We start from the raw sequence: 19974 nt of genomic DNA on the forward strand, positions 1-19974 counted from the left end.
GAGATGGAATTTCAGTCTGATTGCCCAGGCTGGAGTGCAATGGTGCAATCTTGGCTCACTGCAACCTCCGCCTCCTGGGTTCAAGTGATTCTCCTGCCTCAGCCTCCCAAGTAGCTAGGATTTTACAGGCAATGTACCACTATGCCCAGCTAATTTTGTATTTTTTTTTTAGTACAGATGGGCTTTCTCCATGTTGATCAGGCTGGTCTCGGACTCCTGACTTCAGGTGAGCTGCCTGCCTCGGCCTCCCAAAGTGCTGGGATTACAGGTGTGAGCCACCATTCCCAGCTTGAGCCTAATCTTTTATAGAATTACAAGAAAATTAGGAAATAAACATAGATACAATATTATTATCTGACTTACAGACCTTATTTAAATTCCATTAGTTGTCCAAAATGTGTCCTTTGTAACAAAAGGAAACAATTTCCTGGTCCAGGATACAATCCAGGCATGGGTTGCATTTAGTTGTCAGGTCTTTTTAGTTTTCTTTAATCTGCACAGTTCCTCAGTCTTTCCCTGTCTTTTTAAACTTGATGCTTTTGGGGACATATAGGCCAATGATTTTGTGGACTGTCCCTCCATTTGAGCTTGACCGATGTTTTCTCAGAATTAGATTTGGAATACGAATTTTTGGTAGAAATCTTATAGGAGTGACATTTTTCCTCAGCTCGTCATCAGAACTGACCTGTGGTGATGCTGCAGGAGGAGCAGGGCAATAAATACCCTGACCTCACTCTTCTTCATCCCTCATTCTCCTGCTGGTGCTCCCTATTGCTGGAATACACTGGCGTTCAGCGGGAACACCATTCAGATAGTCCAGGTACAGAGTAGCTCCTGAAGCCAAGTGCTCAGTCCATGAGGCTTCAGGAGTAACTCAGGAGCTGCTTTTTAGTGGAGAAAAATTGACAACAGTGGTGGACATAGCCTTTCTCAAATATTCTAGGACTGTTATTCTCCTGCTGTGGCATGCCAAGGGTTCTATGTATTAGGACCTTCATCTGCAAAAGACACTTCCACAATGATTGGGTGTGCTGGTCATCAGTGCAGTGGCAGGCAACTGGCTCCACACCTCAGGTTGCTACAAATGCCTTTTTGCTACACAGCCTGCTCAGAATTTGCAGCCTCTCCATGCGTCCATGCTGTTACACACACACACACACACACACACACACACACACACAAAATTAGGGGAGAAAGGACCATTTTTTCCTTCTTTCTTTCTTTTTGTTTTTCTGAGACAGAGTTTCACTTTTGTTGTCCAGGCTGGAGTGCAATGGCATGATCTTGGCTCACCACAACCTCTGCCTCCCAGGTTCAAGCCACTCTGCTGCTGCAGCCTCCTGAGTAGCTGGGATTACAGGTATGCACCACCATACCTGGCTAATTTTGTATTTTTAGTAGAGACAGGGTTTCTCCGCGTTGGACAGGCTGGTCTCGAACTCCCGACCTCAGGTGATGCCGCTCACCTTGGCCTCCTAAAGTGCTGGGATTACAGGTGTGAGCCACTGCACCTGGCCAGAAGATTCTTTCTTATAGAAGAAAGCCAACTAAAAAATGTAGATGAAATGATGGAATTTGAAAATCACCATTTGGCAACCATAATAGTTACAACTGACTTGGGCAGGAGTCATCAACTGATGCTAAAACAAAAACTCATGGGAGAGAAAGTTTGAGGAATAACAACATTTACTAAAAACAGACTAAAAGTATTTTTCCACAGGATACTTATTAATTACAAATGAAAAACAGTAACTCTATAGTGGAGAAGCTTGGCACACGCCACCCTAAACCGGTAAACAAAATTAGTATCATCAGTAGTGGGACATATTGATATCACGTGCCTCCTGGTGAGTATTATGGCATTCCAACAAAAAGTGTGCAACTTGAATCTAACCTGAGGAAACACCAGAACTCAAGTTGAGGACATTTTATAAAATAACTGCTCTGTTGGATGGGTTGAGTTGTGAATTGTGACTCCCAAAAAAGATATGTTGAAGCTCCAATCCCCAGTATGTGAGAACATGACCTGATTTGGAAATAAGAGTTTTTGCAGATGTAATTAATTAAGATGAGGTCCTACTAGAGTAGAATGGGCCTTTAATCCAATATGACATGTATCCTTATTAGGAGAGAAGAAAAGACACAGAGACATAGACACACAAAGGGAGAACATCAGTCACAGCTCACTGAAACCTCAAACTCCTGGGCTTAAGGAATCCTCCCATTTCAGCCTCCCAGGTAGCTAGGATTACAGGCGTGCATCACCATGCCTGGATAATTTTCTTACTTTTAATTTTGTGTAGCGATGGGGGGGTTTCACTATGAAGCCCACACAACATTATTGGGCCATTCAGAGTTTCAATCTCTTCCTGGTTCAATCTTGCGGGGTTGTGTGTTTCCAGGAACGTACCCATTTCTTCCTGGGTTTCTAGTTTGTGTGTATAGGGTGTTCACAGTAGTCTGAGGGTTTTTGCATTGCTTTGGGGTTGACGTAATGTCCCCTTTGTCATTTCCAATAGCGTTTAGTTGGATCCTCTCTCTTTTTTCCTTAGTCTATCAATCTCATTTATTCTTTCAAAGAACCAATTCCTGGATTTGTTGATCTTTTGGATGGTTTTTCACATCTTAGTTTCATTCAGTTCAGCTCTGATTTTGGTTATTTTTTGTATTCTGCTAACTTTGGGGTTGGTTTGCTCTTGTTTTTCTAGTTCCTCTAGGTGTGATGTTAGGTGGTTAATTTGAGATCTTTCTAACTTTTCGATGTGGGCATTTAGTGCTATAAGCTTTCCTCTTAATCCTGCTTTAACTTTGTCCCAGAGATTTTGGTATGTTGTATCGTTGTTCTCATTAGTTTCAAAGAATGTCTTGATTTCTGCTTTAATTTCATTGTTTATACAAAAATCATTCAGGAGCAAGTGAATTTCCATGTAATTGTATTCTTTTGAATTATCTTCTTAGTATTAATTTCTATTTTTATTGTGCCATGGTCTGAGAGTGTGGTTGGTATGATTTCGGTTTATTTGAATTTGCTGAGACTTGTTTTAAGGCTGGTTCTTTGGTTGATTTTAGAGTAAGTGCCATGTGCAGATGAGAATGTATATTCTGTGGTTTTTGGGTGGAGAGTTCTCTAGGTGTCTGTTAGGTCCATTTGGTTGTGTTGAATTCAGGTCCCAAACATCTTAAGCAGTTTTCTGCCTTGATGACCTGTCTAATACTGTCGGTGGGGGTGTTGAAGTCTCCCACTGTTATTGTGTGGCTATCTAAATTTCTTCTTAGGTCTCTAAGAACTTATGAATCGGGGTACTCCTGTGTTGGGTGCATATATATTTAGGATAGTTAGGTTTTCTTGTTGAATTGAAACCTTTACTATAACATTATATAAGGGTAACAAATTCCCTTAGCATTTACTTGTTTGAAAAGGATCTTATTTTTCCTTCACATATGAAGCTCAAGCTCAGTTGGTTGAATATGAAATTACTGGTTGGAAGTTCTTTTCTTTCTCTCTTTCTTTTTTTTTATTTCTTTCTTTATTTTTTTTTTTTTTTGAGATGGAGTCTTACTCTGTCACTCAGGCTGGAGTGTAATCATGATATCTTGGCTCACAGCAACCTCTGCCTCCCAGGTTCAAGTGATTCTCCTGCCTCAGCCTCCCAAGTAGCTGGGACTACAGGTGCCCGCCATCACACCCGGCTAATTTTTGTATTTTTAGTAGAGATGGGGTTTCACCATGTTGGTCAGTCTGGTCTCGAACTCCTGACCTCATGTGATCCACCTGCCTCGGTCTCTCAAAGTGCTGGGATTGCAGGTGTGAGCCACTGCGCCCGGCTGGAATTTCTTTCTTTCTTTCTTTCTTTTTTTTTTTTTTTTTTAAAGAATGCTGAATATAGACCCTCAGTCTTTTCTGGCTTGTGTGGTTTCTGCTGAAAGGCCTGCTATTAGCCTAATGGTGTTTCCTTTGTAGGTGACCTGCCGTTTCTTTCCAGCTGCCTTTAAAACTTTTTCTTTCATTTCGACCTTAGAAAATCTGATGACTATGTGTCTTGGGGATAGTCATGTTGTATACTGTAGTGCGTTGCAGGGGTTCTCTGCATTTCCTGCATTTGACTGTTGGCCTCTAGTAAGGTTGGGGAAATTTTCATGGGCAAAATCCTCAAATATGTTTTCCAAGTAGCTTGCTTTCTCTCCTCTTTCAGGGATGCCAGTGAATGGTAGATCTGCTCTCTTTACATAACTTATATTTCTTGGAGGTTTTGTTCATACTTTTAAATTCTTTTTTCTTTATTTTTGTCTGAATTATTTTGGAGAACTGGTGTTCAAGCTCTGAGAGCGTTTCCTCAGTTTGGTCTATTCTGCTATTAATACTTGAGATTGTATTATTACATTCTTGAAATGAGTTTTTTAGGTTTACCAGATCAATTTATTTTTTCTTAAAATGGCCGTTTCATCTTTCAGCTCCTGTAGCATGCTATTGGATTACTTAGATTCTTTGGATAGGGTTTCAACTTTCTCCTGAATCTCAATGATCTTCATTCCTATCCATCTTCCGAATTCGAGTGTGTCATTTCAGCCACTGCAGCCTGGCTGGGGACCATTGCTAGGGAATTAGCGTGGTGGTGTGGAGGTAAGAAGACACTCTGATGTTTTGAGTTGCCGGGGTTCTTGCGCTGGTTCTTTCTCATCCATGTGGGCTGATGTTCCTTCAGTTTTTGAAGTTGCTGTCCTTTGGATAGGGTTTTTCGCCTTTATCTTCTTTGACGACTTTGGTTTGATTGTGGTATATGGTGGGTTTGGTTGACTTGATTCATTTCTGGAAGATTTTAGGGGGCCCAGGCTCAGGTCCCCACTCCTGGGCTGCACGCTGGTACTAGGCCCCCGGCTAGGCTCTCTGAATGCTCAAGGTTAGGAATCTACTCTGGTGGAGGGGCTGAGGTGTTCCCACTCTGCTGGCCACAGCACTGTGATGGAAGGTGCCAGCCAAAGTGCTTGGTCAGGGCGTTGTCAGTGAGATCTGTGCGTACTCACACATGCCAGCAGCTGCAGCAGCTAGGGGGGATAGGGCACTGGCAGCCGTGGGGTTGGTGGTGTTGTGCTTGCACTTGTGCTGGAGGTGGTGGCAGCTGGGGTGGGGTGCTGGTGGAGGTGGGGTTGTCAGCATTCATGAGCATGTTATAAAATTTTTAAATTTTTGTTCCAATTTTTTTTTAAATCACAGAAATTTTTATTGGAAAAAAATGAGCTGCAGCAAAGTGACAGTCAGCGAATGAGGCCAAATGGGTGAGGTGAGGTTACAGGTGGGCACCAAGGGCTGGCCCAGGACTGGAGCTCATGATCTCTGGGGCTTCTGGCCATGGGCCCTTTGGGCTGGAGTATGTAGGCTCAGTAGAAGTACAAAAGAGCAACCGCCTTGCTTCGTTTGGGCAAGGCGATTGCTCTTTGCAGCAGGCCCCGTGCTGTCTAGTCCAGCCACAGCGTGGGCAGCAAAAGCCTACGGGGGTGAGTGAACACCAACAGGCAGGAGCCAAAGGGCCAGGCAGGTGTGGCCTTGGGCAGCACTGAGACTCTGGTAGCACCAGGGTCTGGCCAGCAGCTGGGGAGGCCTCAGGGCCTCTAAGGTGGGCAGGTCGTGGCATTGGTTGAAGCTGGATAAAGCTGGGGCGTCTGCTCCTCCTCATCACATACAAATCACCGGGACCCTGTCCTCCATGGTCTGGTTTCTTCAGCCCCACCCTCACTGCCTCCGCCTCTTTCTTTCTCCTCCTCCTCCTCCCCCAGGTCCATGTGCAGCTCATTGCCTGCCTCTGAGGGTTTGTAGGTGGGGCAGCGAATGAAGTGGTGGCTGAAGAAGACGATTTGCTTGAGCTCTTTGCTGTAGAGGAAGTAGTTGAAGGACCAGAGGGTATCATCTTCCCTGAAGGCGTCTGAGTCCAAGTCTGGGTTATAGCTGTAGGTGTCTCATGAGGCCAGACAGATCTCCCTGTCCACCGCTCCGCAGCTGTGTCTTCAGGGCCTTGATGTCCCCCCACGCAGATGAGAACAGACTGCAATTGACTGCATTCACCACCCAGCTGAGGCTGGGCTTCCAGCTGAACCCATGGCTGCGGGCTGTGCTGAGGTCATAGTCAGGCCTGAAAGGACTCACTGAGCATGGCAATCAAGTGGAAGGGAGCCTTGCAATTGCACTCGTCCCTGGAGGGCCCTCTTCCTTGCCACCTTGGTTCTTGCTCAGGCTCCTGGGGCTGAGGCCTGAAGTCTGGGGCGGGGAGAGGGTCTTCACTACGCCCTCACGGCAGAACAGCTTACACCGGTGTTTGTCGTCTCTTGCTGTCTGACGTGAGTAGCTCTCAATCCTTCCAATAATGTGGGTATCTTTGCTCTCTACAGTTAGCTGCAAGTTGATGGCTTCAAAGCTGGAGTTCTCCAACAGCTTCCTGTCTCAGGGAGGGAGCTCCATGCTTGAGAGGGGGCACTGCTGCCTGCCTGGTGGGGCTAAATCAGGCCTGGCTGGGTCATTGGCACTGGTGCATAAGCAGGGCAGGCTCCACACAGTGTGGGCACCTCAGCACCAGAGGGTGGCACCGTGGCCTCCACATGGGCCACGCTGTATCTGGGCCCTGCCCTGCTGGCCCATCCAGGGGGTCACTAAGACACAGCCTTGCCCCACTGCACATCGCCTGCTTTAGCCACCAACATGCCACTGACCACAGATGGCCTTGGTCAGCCAGCAACCTCCACCTGCCTCCCCAATCAATGTCTATCAGTCAAAATTCCTAGAACTAAAAGAAATCTAACTACTTCAACTTAAAAATATTTGCTTTTATCTACCTGCCTATGAAAATGTTAATATATGTGAAATCTGAGTGACAGGTATATGACAATTCTTCAACTATTCTTTCAATTGCTCTGTGAGCCTGAAATTATGTCAAAATAAAAAATTCAAAAACAAAAGCCAAAAACCTTGTACCCTTGAGGGTTACTGAGTTAGTGGTTCACAGCAATAGATACTGTAATCTGGTTTGTGTTACTTCTGAAAATCAAGCTTTGTATCTCTTTGTGGCAGCTGGTGTAAAGTACGTCTTGAATCTCACGTTAGAAGGTCTATCCCCGTAGCTCACACCTGTAATTCCAGCACTTTGGGAGGCTGAGGCAGGTGGATCACGAGGTCAAGAGATCGAGACCATCCTAGTCAACATGGTGAAACCCTGTCTCTACTAAAAACATAAAATATTAGCCGGGTGTGGTGGTGTGCGCCTGTAGTCCCAGCTACTCAGGAGGCTGAGGCAGGAGGATTGCTTGAACCTGGGAGGTGGAGGTTGCAGTGAGCCGAGATCTCACCACTGCACTCCATCATGGCAACAGAGTGAGACTCCGTCTCAAAAAACAAAAAAGAAGAAGGTCTATCCCAACAGAGCTCAGACCACTGGACTCTAGAGGCTTCACACATGTGGCAGACTCCTGAATACTGTCAGGCTTTATCTCTCATTTTCTGGCATACATGTGCTTTACTAAGGCATTTAGGTGCTAGCTCTTTGGGACTCACCAGGTCCAATTAGCATGATAAAGACATGTAATGGATCAGCTTGGGTTTCTGGGTCCCTCCAGATTACATTCTGACCAAGTGCAGGCAAGCTAATATAGCCAGAGGCAAGATAGTAAAAGTCTACTGCTGTCCCTGCCACAACAGAGCAGGAGAGGACTGGGGTGGGGGTGGGCAGAATAAGGCAGTTGCCAGGTCAGTAGTGGCACACCACGTGCCAGGGGCTGTGTGGATTTGCTCCAGTAAAAATATCACCTCTGCAATTCTTCTTGTGATTCAGCTCACCACCTGATTAGTTTGTGATAATCTGTGGTCATTCTCCATTACCTAGCTGATTTGTGCACTGATCAAACAAGTGAGTTAATTGTGGATTTGGTAGGAATCACCACCTTGCATCTTTCAAGTCTTTGGTGGTGGCGCTAAGCTCATGGGAGGAGCAGAAAAAAAGTTTGTAAGAAGACTGGCATGCTGTAGGAGCTTGATAAACGACAGCTATCATCACTGTTGCCGTTGTTATTGTCTTAGCCAAGTCAGGGTTAAAATTTACATTATCACTTTTCTTTTTGAAGTACCATATTTCGTTGCTCCCAAGAAGCATACTGTTTTGTAATTCAACATCTCTGAAATCAGAATATGATAGTAGTTCATGGTATGTCACTAAGGTTGCTGTTGATTCGTTAAAATTGCGTTCATTTGTAGAGGATTTTTTTTTGCTTCTGCCAGTCACTTGGGGCACAGACTGATTTACCAATGAGGGTAAAGCTTCAAGTCCCCTCATTTGCATGACCCTTCTAAGGCTCTGAAAGTGTTCCTCCTCACAGCTTCATGGGATCAAATATGTATATATAGATAAAATATCTATAAATATATAAATATATATATAAAATATATAAATATATATCTAAATAAAAAATAAATATATATATAAATAATATATATAAACTATATATATAAATTAAAAAAATATAAAATATACATAAAATATATATAATAAATATATATATATATTATTTATTTATTTTTTTCTGAGACAGAGTCCTCACTCTGTCACCCAGGTTGGAGTACAATGGTGCAATCTCAGCCCACTGTAACCTCTGCCTCCCGGGTTGAAGTGAGTCTCATGCTTCTGACTCCAGAGTAGCTGGGATTACAGGCATACCCCAGCACACCCAGCTAATTTTCTTTGTATTTTTAGTAAAGAGACACGGTTTTGCCATGCTGGCCAGGCTGGTCTCAAATTCCTGGTCTCAAGTGCTCTGCCTGCCTCAGCTTCCCAAAGCACTGGGATCACAGATTTGAGCCATCATGCTCTGCCTGATCATAGGTTTTTATAAAATTTGCAAGAGTAAGATATTTTATATTTCTTTTTTAAAAGAGGGCATCAAATTATATAAGTTTTGGGTTCTATCCTTGCAAGGAACTCATAAAAATGTGAAACTACAGATGGTCCCTGGCTTATGATGTTTCAACTTATGATTTTCCAATTTTGTGATAGTGTGAAAACAATTTGCATTCAGTGTGGCCCTTGACTTTCAAATGGATAAAGTTGACTTATGATATAGTCACCTTATTATGATGATTTATCAGGACATAGCTCTAGCATAAGTTGAGTTACATTTGTATGTTAAATAAAATTCTCTGTCTGAGGTTTTTGGATGGCACAAGTAGTCCAGAAATCTGCACGAGAACCAACTTTTGATTCAAATTATGAGGGCAGGTATTTCACTTCCTCCGCCCATGGCAAAATTGAAACATGCAACTTCTCTTGCTGTCCTACTGTGCCTGTCTCTTTCTTGCTTTCATTCATTTGTCTGTATATTTCTCATGGACCCCCTCCAAAGAGGCCTTTACTGTGTCAGCTTTAACTGAGTTCTAGTAGACTTCTATCTGGAATAGTTTTATTTTTAGTGGCACATCCAGTAATGGTATCTCTTTTAATCAATGATGCCTTAGGTTCCATGAACATAGTATATAATAGTGTACTCAGACTGGGTTCCCCTGCAACTAGCAGGCTGGCCTGTGGAGTTTGGACAACGCTGCCCCCTAGAGGTCTGTCTTGTAACCTGAGGAGATTAGCCCCCTAGCAACTACCGGCAGGGAGTTTCTTAAAAACCAGGAAGGATGCTCACTTTTTTTTTTTTTCAAACAGGATCTTGCTCTGTCACCCAGCTGGAGTATAGTGGCATGATCATGGCTCATTATAGTCCCCACCTCCTGGGTTCAAACAATCTCTCCCAACTCAACCTTCCAAGTGATGGCAGCAGCAGCCTATCTGGAGCAGCCAATGCAAAGATGCTAGCTGTAGTAAGGGCTATGTGTGCCAGGAAGCTGGTGGGAGCCTGTGGAAGCTTGAGTTAGGTGGAAGCTGGTCTTGTTCCTAGTTGGAGAGACAGGAGCCCCACCTTCCCAGGTGCAGCTGCAACCGCCCAGCTGCCCTGCAGACCTGGACATTCCTGCTCTCTTGGGGGCCTGGGAGCCCCTCATGCCCCCACAGGCTTGGAAATGCCTGGTCTGCTGCCTGGCCTCTGCCTGCTCCTGGCACCTGCTCGATTATGGAGCAAAGTTAAGGCTGCCCAGCCGTGGCTGCAGACCCCAGCATTCCTGAAGTCTCAGGGGCTGGGGCAGCCCCTACAGGCATGGAAATGCCTGTTTCTGCTGCTCGGCCTCTCCCCACCCATGGTTGCCCATGGACCAATCAGCATGTGTTTCCTCCCCTCTAAAGACCATAAAAAACCCTGGACTCAGCCAGAGTTGGGCAGACATCAGGATGACCTGCCTGCAGAGAGGAAATACCCACTGTGGGTCTCTTCTCTGCTGAGAGCTGGACTCTTGTCAGGATGACCTACCCACTGTGGGTCTCCTCTGAGCTGTTCTGTGGAGCTATAACACACCACTTTGCCTTGCTCCCCCTCCACTTGCCTGCATACCTCATTCTTCCTGGATGTGGGATATAACTTGAGGTATAGAGCTTGGGGTACTGGGGCTGAAAGAGCTGTGACACAAACAGGACTGAAACATACCACTTGCTCACCATGTTGCAGGTGATGAGAAGGAGAAAAGAGAGAAGGAGAGAAGAGCTGTGGCACTCTGGGAAGCCCAGACCTAGGAGCTTTCCAAGCCAGGGCTGTGACACCCTCTTTGGGGCTCTGGAGTTGCTGGCATCTCCAAGCTTCTGGGCACCATGGCATTCCCCAGTGCCAGCTGTGGAAGCTGCTTGCAGTATGCCTGGTCCAGCTGCAGACTCTCAGGGAGCCAGTGCTTGTGCCAGTGCCTGGAGCTGCCCACGCCACCACAGCTCACAGCTGTGAGCAGTGGCTAGACCCCACACTTATTTGCTCACACGTCCCTCACCACTCCACTCCTGGCTCACCTTTGGCAGACATGGGATTGGGGCCAGTAGCGTGAGCTGAGCACAGCCTGCCAGGCCAGTGGGTGGAATGAGCCCAGTGGGCCTGAGCAAAACTCAAGCAAAGGTGCCACTCAGAGATTTCTGGCCGGAAAAGTGACACCCCATCTATGGCTGAACCACCCTGAAGGTGCCTGATCTCATCTGATCTTAGAAGCTAAGCAGGGTCAGGCCTGGTTAGTACTTGGATGGGGGAAAAGCGATGCCCCAAGGATCCTGTGCCACACAGGTAGCTGTGTATCACAGGTGTGATCCACCACATCCAGATAATTTCTTAAAACTTTATTTTATAGAGATGGGATCTTCTTATGTTGTCCAGGCTGGTCTCAAACTCCTGAGCTCAAGTGATTTTCCTTCCTCAGCTTCCCAAAGTGCTGGGATTATAGGTGTGAGCCACTGTGCCTGACTGGATACCCACTTTTACTATGGTTATTCAATATAATACTGGAAGTCCTGGCCAGAGCAATTACACAAGAGCATAAAATAAAGGCATCTAAACTGGAAAGAAAGAAGTCAAATTAAGCTTGTTCATAGACAACATGATTTTAACACCTAGAAATACCTAAAGACTCCACCAAAAAACTGTTAGAACTGATAAACAAATTCAGTAAAGTCACAGGATACAAAATTAACACACATAAATCAGTAGCATTTACATACACTAACAGCAAACAATCTGAAACAGAAATCAATAAAGCAATCCCATTTACAAGGTAAAAATATACAATATCTAGAAATCAATCTAACCGGAGTAAAAGATCTATATGAGGAAAACTATAAAACTCTGAAAAAAACAGAAGAGGACACAAAAAATGGAAAGATATTCCATGCTCACTGGATTGGAAGAATTAATATTGATAAAATAACAGTACCACCCAAAGCAATTTATAGGTTCAATGCAATCCCAATCAGAATAGGAATGACATTCTTCACAGAAATTTTTTTAAAAAGCCTAAAATTTTTGTGAGAGCACAAAAGACCCCAAATAACCAAAGCAATTTAAATTGTGAGCAAAAAATACAAAGCTGGAGGCATCACACTACCTGACTTCAAAATTCACTACAAAGTTGTAGTAACCAAAACAGCATGGCACTGGCAAAAAAGCAGACATGCAGATCAATAGAACAGAATAGAGAACCAATATATAATCAATTTATTTACAACCAACTCATCTTTAACAAAGGCACTAAGAATATACAGTAGAGAGAGGACAGCCTCTTCAATAAATGGTGCTGGGAAAATTGACTCTCTGCAGAAGAATGGAAACTAGACCACTGTCTCAAATGATACACAAAAATAAAATCAGATGGTTTAAAGACTTAAATGAAAGACCTAAAACTATGAAAGTACTAGAAAAAAACACTAACAAATGTTCCAGGACATTGATCTGGGCAAAGATATTTTGTGTAAGACTTCAAAAGCACAGGCAACCAAAGCAAAAATAGACAATTGGGATTTCACGAAACTAAAAAGCTTCTGCGCAGCAAAGGAAACAATTAACAAAGTGAAGAGACAGCCCACAGAATGGGAGAAAATATTTGCAAACCATCTGTCTGACAAGGGATTAACAACAGGAATTGTTAGAAATAATAGTTTCTTTTAAAGACTGTCTTTCTTCAAAGCCTTCTTGCTTTTTGCTAATAACTCTCTAAGTCCTATCCTATGTCGCTGTTAGATATAAAGGAATAAGGGCATTCTATGTCCTTGTACTTTAGCCAAGATATTTGTGCTAGATGTGCTCACAGGCACATAGCACATTCTCTGTCCTTGTACATTAACCAAGATATTTAACATCTAATATTTAATTGTTATTACTTTTCTAAGTCCTTTCGCAAGCAATTCCCTGTCCCTTCCTTATTTAGACTTCCTCTTTTTCTTTGTTCTCCATTGCCTTTACCTATTTAGAAAAGTTTTAAGTTGTTAGCCAGTCAGGTTCAGTTTAGATTGTGAGGTCTGTCTCCAACCAACAGAGATAGGACACAGCAGTAAGAACCCAATGTGTAAGAAATAAATACGGCTGCCTTTCCTTTGTTCATTGTACTCTCGTGGCAAGATGGCTAACAGGACCACCCTTTCTGCAGAAAGTCAAATTGCGTTGTTGAGAAAACTTTGTCTGAATGCTAATTTTTCCTTACAGTACCTAACAACAAGCATTCTGTCTCTAACAAGAACATATAAGGAGCTCAAACAGCTCAATAGCAGAAACACAAACCATCCAATTTAAAAATGGGCAAAAGATCTGAATAAACATTTCTCAAAAGAATACATACAAATAGCAACAGATACATGAAAAAATACTCAGCATTGCTAATCATCAGAAAAATGCAAATCAAAACCACAATGAAGTATCATCTTACCCCAGTTAAAAACTTGCATTCAAAAAGACAGGCAATAACAAATGCTGGAGAGGATGTGGACAAAGGGGAACCCTGGTATACTGCTTGTGGGAATGTAAATTAGTACATCCATTATGGAGAACAGTATGGAGGTTCTTCAAAAAACTAAAACTTAATCCAGCAATCCCACCACTAGATATATACCCCAAAGGAAGGAAATCAGTATATCGAAGAGATATATGCATGCTATTTATTACAGTATCATTCACATTAGTCAAAATATGTAGTCAGGCTGGGCGTGGTGGCTCATGCCTGTAATCTCAGCACTTTGTGAGGCCAAGGCGGGTGAATCACTTGAGGTCAGGAGTTGGAGACCAGCCTGGCCAGCATGGTGAAACCCCATCTCTACTAAAAATACAAAAATTAGTCAGGCATGGTAGCACACACCTGTAATTCCAGTTACATGGGAGGCTGAGGCAGGAGAATTGCTTGAAACTGGGAGGCAGTGGTTGCAGTGGGTTGAGATCATGTCACTGTATTCCAGTCTGGGCAACAAAGTGAGACTCCGTCTCAAAAAAAAAACAACAACAACAAAAAAACTCCAAAATATGTAGTCAACCTAAGTGCCCATCAGTGGATGAATGGATAAAGAAAGTGTGGTATATATGCAATAAAATATTATTCAGCCATAAGAAGAATGAAATCCTGTTATTTGCAACCACATGGATGGAAGTGGAAGAAATTACGTGAAGTGAAATAAGCTAGGCACAGAAAGACAAACATCTCATGCTCTTACTCATAGGTGGGAGCTAAAGAGATGGGTCTTGTGAAGATAGAGACCAGACTGGTGGCTACCAGAGACCAAGAAGGGTAGGGGAAAAGGGGAATGAAGGGAAAAAAGAAACATATTTATTACCACTGGACTGTACACTTAAAAATGGTAAAGATGGTAAATTATGTATATTTTAACTCAATTTTAAAAAATAAAATTTTTCATTAAAAAAAAAAACCTTAGAAAGTGTCTAGGGATGTTGAAACAGTTGCCTGGTCACTTGCCTTGATTTGTATGGTGCTGAAATAGGAACAAGAATTCAGCCCAGAGAGAGGGTTCAGAGCTGTCAGAAGAAGTCATTTGAGGTGGGTCCTGTTGAAGCCAGATTGAGGGAAAGGCTATGAGACCTTGGAGAGAAAATCACCATAAGGAAGAGAAGAAACTGGCAAAGTGTCTGACTGAGCAAGTCGGGGCTGGCTGTCAGGTCATGCTAGCCTCTTTTCATCAGCTCACTCCTCCCAGGGTTTGTGTGGTTAGAAGATTAAGGAAAGGAGAGGGTTATGTAAGGAAACAAAAGGCCTGCGTGAGGGGAAGCTCAAGATCTCTGGTAGAGGAAACTCCCTCCAAAAGATCTAGTTATGAGAAGCAGTGCAGTGCAGCAGAAGGATTATGTAGGCCAGGTAGGAGGCCCGTAAAACTGTTGGAATGTAGCCACTCTGTTTCTAGGTGGGACGCTCACCTGCCAGAAATTTCAGATGTATTTGGTGAGGTAAATTGGTGGGAAGACAGCACTTCTCACAAATCATCGTGCCAATATAACCTCAATTGTTTTCACAAGCTGTTCAAACCCATTGTAGATCCCATCCACCTCTACTCAGCTTTTATCCATGCTCTCCAATATGGTAGCCACTGACACATGTGGCTATTGAGTTCTTGAAATATGACTAGTGTGACCGAAGAACTGAATTTTAAATGTTATTTAATTTTAATTAAAAATGTAATTAAAAAACTTAAGCAGTGTAAAATATTTGTCCTCTAAAACGTATAAGAAAAATTTGAAAAGGAATTTTTTATGTTGATAAATTTAGAGTTGATTCTCAATATATGTAATACCTCCTTGAACATGATGTTAATAATAATAAGATGTAAGAGTTAATGAATTTCCTTAACTTGGACAGGTGTGGCTTTGAAACTGATGTGTTTTTGCTTCAAAGTCACACGAACTCTTCTGAAAAAGATGAACCAGTTATGTCGATGTGGATGTGAAGATCAAAGGAAAACAAATTTTGTGATCTTAAATTCAGTTATTGGAAAACTTTTAACTATGTTTGGAACAGCTTGGCTATGCCAATCTACTTTTTCAACTATAAATTGTATGAAATCTAAATATAGCTCAAATATTTCTGATGAATTACATCTGAATTGAGATGGGCTAGTACCAAAAATATAAAACTCTCATTAATAATTTAAAAATATTGTTTACATCATGAAATAATATAATTTTGGACCTGTTGAGATAATTGAAATATATCAAAATTAGTTTCACCTGTTTATTTTTCCCTTTTAAAATATGGCTGTTTGAAAAATTAAAATTACCTGTGTAGCTTACACTCTGTTTCTATTGGACAGTGCTAGATTATTTAAGGACAGGCCCACATTTTGTACATCTTCATATTCTTGACACTAACATGTCATTGACATGTAAGAAGGGCTACATAAATATTTACTGAGGGAGACGATTTAGTTTTGGAGGGAGTTTTCCACTACTCAGCATGATTGTTGCTTTCGTGACCTGCTTGGACCGAATTCCTGAAATAATGTGTAAACCCACTATTTCACTTCCTCAGGACAATTTGTTACCATACATGTTTCTCTTGCTTCCTTTCTTTTGGTCCTGGTACTAAACAATGAGGGGCTGAACCTACCGCTAGTCTGCCGATTTCCTGTCCCCTCTCCTTTTGTTTTCTTCTCAAAGCAACCACAACACCATTAATGATCATCAAGGGAGTTAGTGACAATTTGTCTTAATCATCTTGTCAGGTTTGCCTTTGCCTTTTTAGTTGTGAACCCCATTTATACATTTTTCCTGTCTAGGATGTCAATAAGAACTTTAGCTGCTGATAAAAGCAAAACAAAAACAAAGTACTCATGACTTGTCCAAAGAAATTTAGTAGTTTGTTGCTCATCCATGTTGCAGACCTCTTTCTTTAAGATGCAGTGTGTGTGTGTGTGTGTGTGTGTGTGTGTGTGTGTGTTTGTCCAATCTCAGAATTACACTTAAAAACTGGACTCCCTGTGATGCAAATTACCTTCCAGTCTCAGGAAGGGCAGGAGAAAATGGAATATTTCCTCTTGGACATGATAGTGAAAATTCCGTCGTCTCTGCAGCACAACCTGTCTATGCTGGGTTCTATTCCTGTTCCTGCTCAACATTTTGTTCGAGATAACCAGTCTGTATGATCTAGTCAAACCAGTTACTTCAGCTGAGAAAACAGTTTGCTTCATTTCGTCACTGAAGTAGCAGACTAATTTCTCAAACATGATTGCACTTTTGTGCCAGGGGGCTGAGTTTCCAATCAAGAAATGGGTAGAGACACAGTCTGGGTCACCCTTTCCCCTTCTTGTGTGTTGGGATGTCCCAGCTGGACGGGCTAGGCACACCTTTATGAATTGCTATATGAAGTGTGGAGTGCTTCTCTCTGATAGCATTAGAGTTGCCAGATAATGTGTTAGCATAAGTATGTCTCATGCAACATGTGGGACATACTTATACTAAAAACTTATTCATTTTTTATCTGAAATTTAAGCTGGGGAGTCTATATTTTTATTTACTGTCTGGCAATCTCAGATAAGATTCTGGATTTGTCTCCAAAGAGGCAACCCATCCTTTTCTCACAAGAAGCAAGACAATGTAAGAGTTTATAAAATAATAATCTGAGGGGTGTGTGGAGACAGACAGGCATGGTGCTTGATGGTTCTTGCTAGATCATCTTGCTGAAAACCAACTGAGGTCAGACCCGGATGTCTATTTTCATACCTTTGATGACTAAATGAATCTATGAGGGGGTTGTGAAAACTGTAATACGCTGCTCTGCCTGCTTTGCTTTACTTAGCCTTTGCATCGTTGATCCTTCTGTGAGCACACCTGCACTCACCAAGGCTGTAAACCCATAAGGGCAGAAACTGGGCCTTTTTTATTGGTATCCCCAAAATGCATCAAAATGTCTGGGCACCAGTACATGCTGCGAAGTGTTACAGATGATCATGAAGGTAAGATTTAAGGATCTTGATATAAAAGAACGTTGCATCTGAAAGCCAATGGATGCTCTAGCAATCCCATTGGGAGTTCACACTGCCCTCCAGAAGCTAGGCCAGAGGCCACTGGAGTTGCCTGGTGTGGAAATAGGGCTCGGCTGTGTTTCAGGAGGTGTCCATTGGGAGCCCTGCTCTGGTCTGTTCCAGAACAAAAGTTCTGTCCTTGACACCAATACAAGCAGCAGCCTCCCCTGCCACCTGTCAGTGAACCACTGCCAAAGCGTAATTGTACTGGGATGTTGTGAGAGGGAGCCTGATTTAAACAAGGCCCTGGCACAGTTGAGAGGCCAGAAGTGCCTTCTCATACCTGTTAATGAAGCCTCATTAGAAACAGCAAGAACCTGTGCTGGGGACTGGAAGCACCAGTCTGCCAAAGGGTGATTAACTGAATGATTTACAGCAGCTGCTCTTTGAGATTACGGCGTGGAGGAGACCGAGTGTGTGCAGCCTTGCACGGCGTGCTGTCTGGTAGAAACTCGAGTATGCACAGATCCATTCTCTCCTCTTTCCAGAGGCCAAAACGACTTCCAGTTTCTAAAAACTGCATGGCCATTTAGTCACAGAAGTACCTCCTTTCGATGGCTGACTTTTCGGGGACTCTCACCTTCAAAGCCTCCAGCTATGTTTAGGTTAGGAATTTAGGTCTTGGCTGAAGGGCCAAAAATGAATAGTAACAAGAAAGAAAGCAAAGAAACGGACCTCAGTGTCCAGGGCATCCAACATAGCAAGGCCAGCTACACACTTTGTTTACTGGCAGGACTCTTGCACCCACGTGGTTCAATTATGGGCAGCCCCATAGTGTGCAGCTATGGAGGAGGAGATGGATACTTTGCTAAAATGTAGTTTTAGGGTGTCTTGGCTATTTCCATGTCTCAAACAACAAACTCACCTATGTCAAGGTGCTGTGCACATCGTAAATAGCTGTTCTGCTCATGTGAGCTGTTAATACAATTCCTTTCCTTCAGGAGGCCAAAAAGGAAAACCAGCTGTAGCAATTCCAACCAGGATACCATATTTCTTGCCTTGCTTCTTTTATAAGCAATCCCTAAGGATAAATAAGGTTTCTTTTCTGTGTGTGGGCCTTGGGTGTTCAGACCCTCAGGTATGGTGGTTTTCAAATGTACCCGTGTTGGATACATCCCCCTGTCTGGATTAGCAGCTCGGAAACACAAAGAATCAGCTTGGATATTTTGATCTGTAATTCTGTGTGATAGGTGAACCGACAGAAACTTGAGGGAAGAATGCAGAAATTAAAGTTGGGCTTTTTTTTTTTTTTTTTTTTTTCAGTTTTAGAGGCACTGAGAACCTGTGGTAGGACACAGGTGGTGGTTTCAATTTTAGTCAGAAGGCCAGAGAGTCTTGCCTGGGTAGGTTGCAGATGCATGAACTATATTTGGCTGGCTTAGGCCCTGAGAGAACTGGGGAAAGGACCCTGGAAGAAAATTCTGAAGCTGTAAGTGGGGTGAGCAACCACAGTGTAATTAATCCCCCTCTTAGATTGAATGGGTTTAGATTGGGCTTAGACTGAAGTTCCCTTTTAACTGATTGAGAGGTGCTCTGCCAATAGCAAGTGAAATGTGTGTGTCTGCACATGAATATGCATGCAGAGTACATTAAAGAGGTCTGAATACTCTGTGATGCCTGTAATTATGAAACATGCAATAAAGCACCATGCTAATCCCCTCTCGAGCTAGAGTGTTGTTTTTTTTGCCCCAGACTGCGGCAATCCTGCATGCTATGAGCACAGCTTGCTTCCGCAGCCCTTTTATGTTGACAAGCCCAAGAGCAGGTGACCCTGGGGAGGCAGATGGCATCACATTCAAGGGAATCCTTCCAGAAGCCTTCAAGCATAGCTCCGTGAGCAAATGTCAGGCAGGTAAATTGATATCCATCTTGACCCTATAGTGAGTTGAACAAGGGGGGCAAACTGGACGCTGCACACAAAGCGTTTATTTGAAGGAGGACAGGGAGGTGGCTTAAGCTACAGACTACTCAAATTAAAGCAGAAGGACCCTCTCCAGTTCCAGGAAGCTTTTCAGCTCAAGCTGAATTAACCAGGGAATCCAGCAGGTACTGGAGCTCAGGGGAAAGCTTCTCAAGCAACTTCATGGGTCAGCTGGTGAGGAAGGGAGCATTTTCTTCATGAAAAGAAGAAGTTTCTCCATCAGCTGAAAGGAAACACACAAGAGTCAGAAGGAATGGGTGAGGAAAATCGGTAATTCTATCACAATAGCATTACGAGAAAGGCGGCTGTCTCATGAATGAATCTGGCCTTTCGAACAAGATAGTTTTGGGTTTTAAATCGTTACTCCATGGTTATTTGCTGTGAGACCTTGGGCCATGACCTAAGCTCTCTGAGGCTTTGTTTCCTGTCTGTAAAATGGGGATCGTAAGGTCGTCTTGGCAGGGTTTGGGGATAAATGAAAATAATCAAGAGTCAGGACTGCTGGCACTCACTAAATGAAAGCACGTAGATTCTCATAAAGTAACTGATCGGAACTCACTACTCTTGGTGTTTGTTTAAACCGACTTTGTGTATTTATTCAGATACTCATAGGCATTTGAAAAAAAGAAAAACTTTGTTGGGAACATCTGGCTTTTATAATCAAAA

At 43.1% G+C, this 19974-nt stretch overlaps 1 protein-coding gene and 1 pseudogene across 1 annotated transcript in view; both read right to left on the bottom strand.

Moving 5' to 3' along the window:
* Positions 1–5460: 5460 nt before the first annotated feature.
* Positions 5461–17916, bottom strand: LOC116537918 (annotated as a pseudogene).
* A 1375-nt stretch (positions 17917–19291) lies between these two features.
* BFSP2 (beaded filament structural protein 2) overlaps positions 19292–19974 on the bottom strand; it is a 64434-nt gene continuing 63751 nt past the window's right edge. Inside the window, exon 7 of the mRNA XM_032266405.1 lies at positions 19292–19531. Coding sequence (XP_032122296.1) covers positions 19528–19531 — 4 coding nt within the window. The 3' untranslated portion in view covers positions 19292–19527. The remainder of the gene's footprint in view (positions 19532–19974) is intronic.

The sequence above is a fragment of the Sapajus apella genome, unplaced genomic scaffold (genome assembly GCF_009761245.1).
Source record: "Sapajus apella isolate SASKATOON/1434 unplaced genomic scaffold, GSC_monkey_1.0 scaffold4, whole genome shotgun sequence".
In the NCBI taxonomy this organism is placed as follows: domain Eukaryota; kingdom Metazoa; phylum Chordata; class Mammalia; order Primates; family Cebidae; genus Sapajus; species Sapajus apella.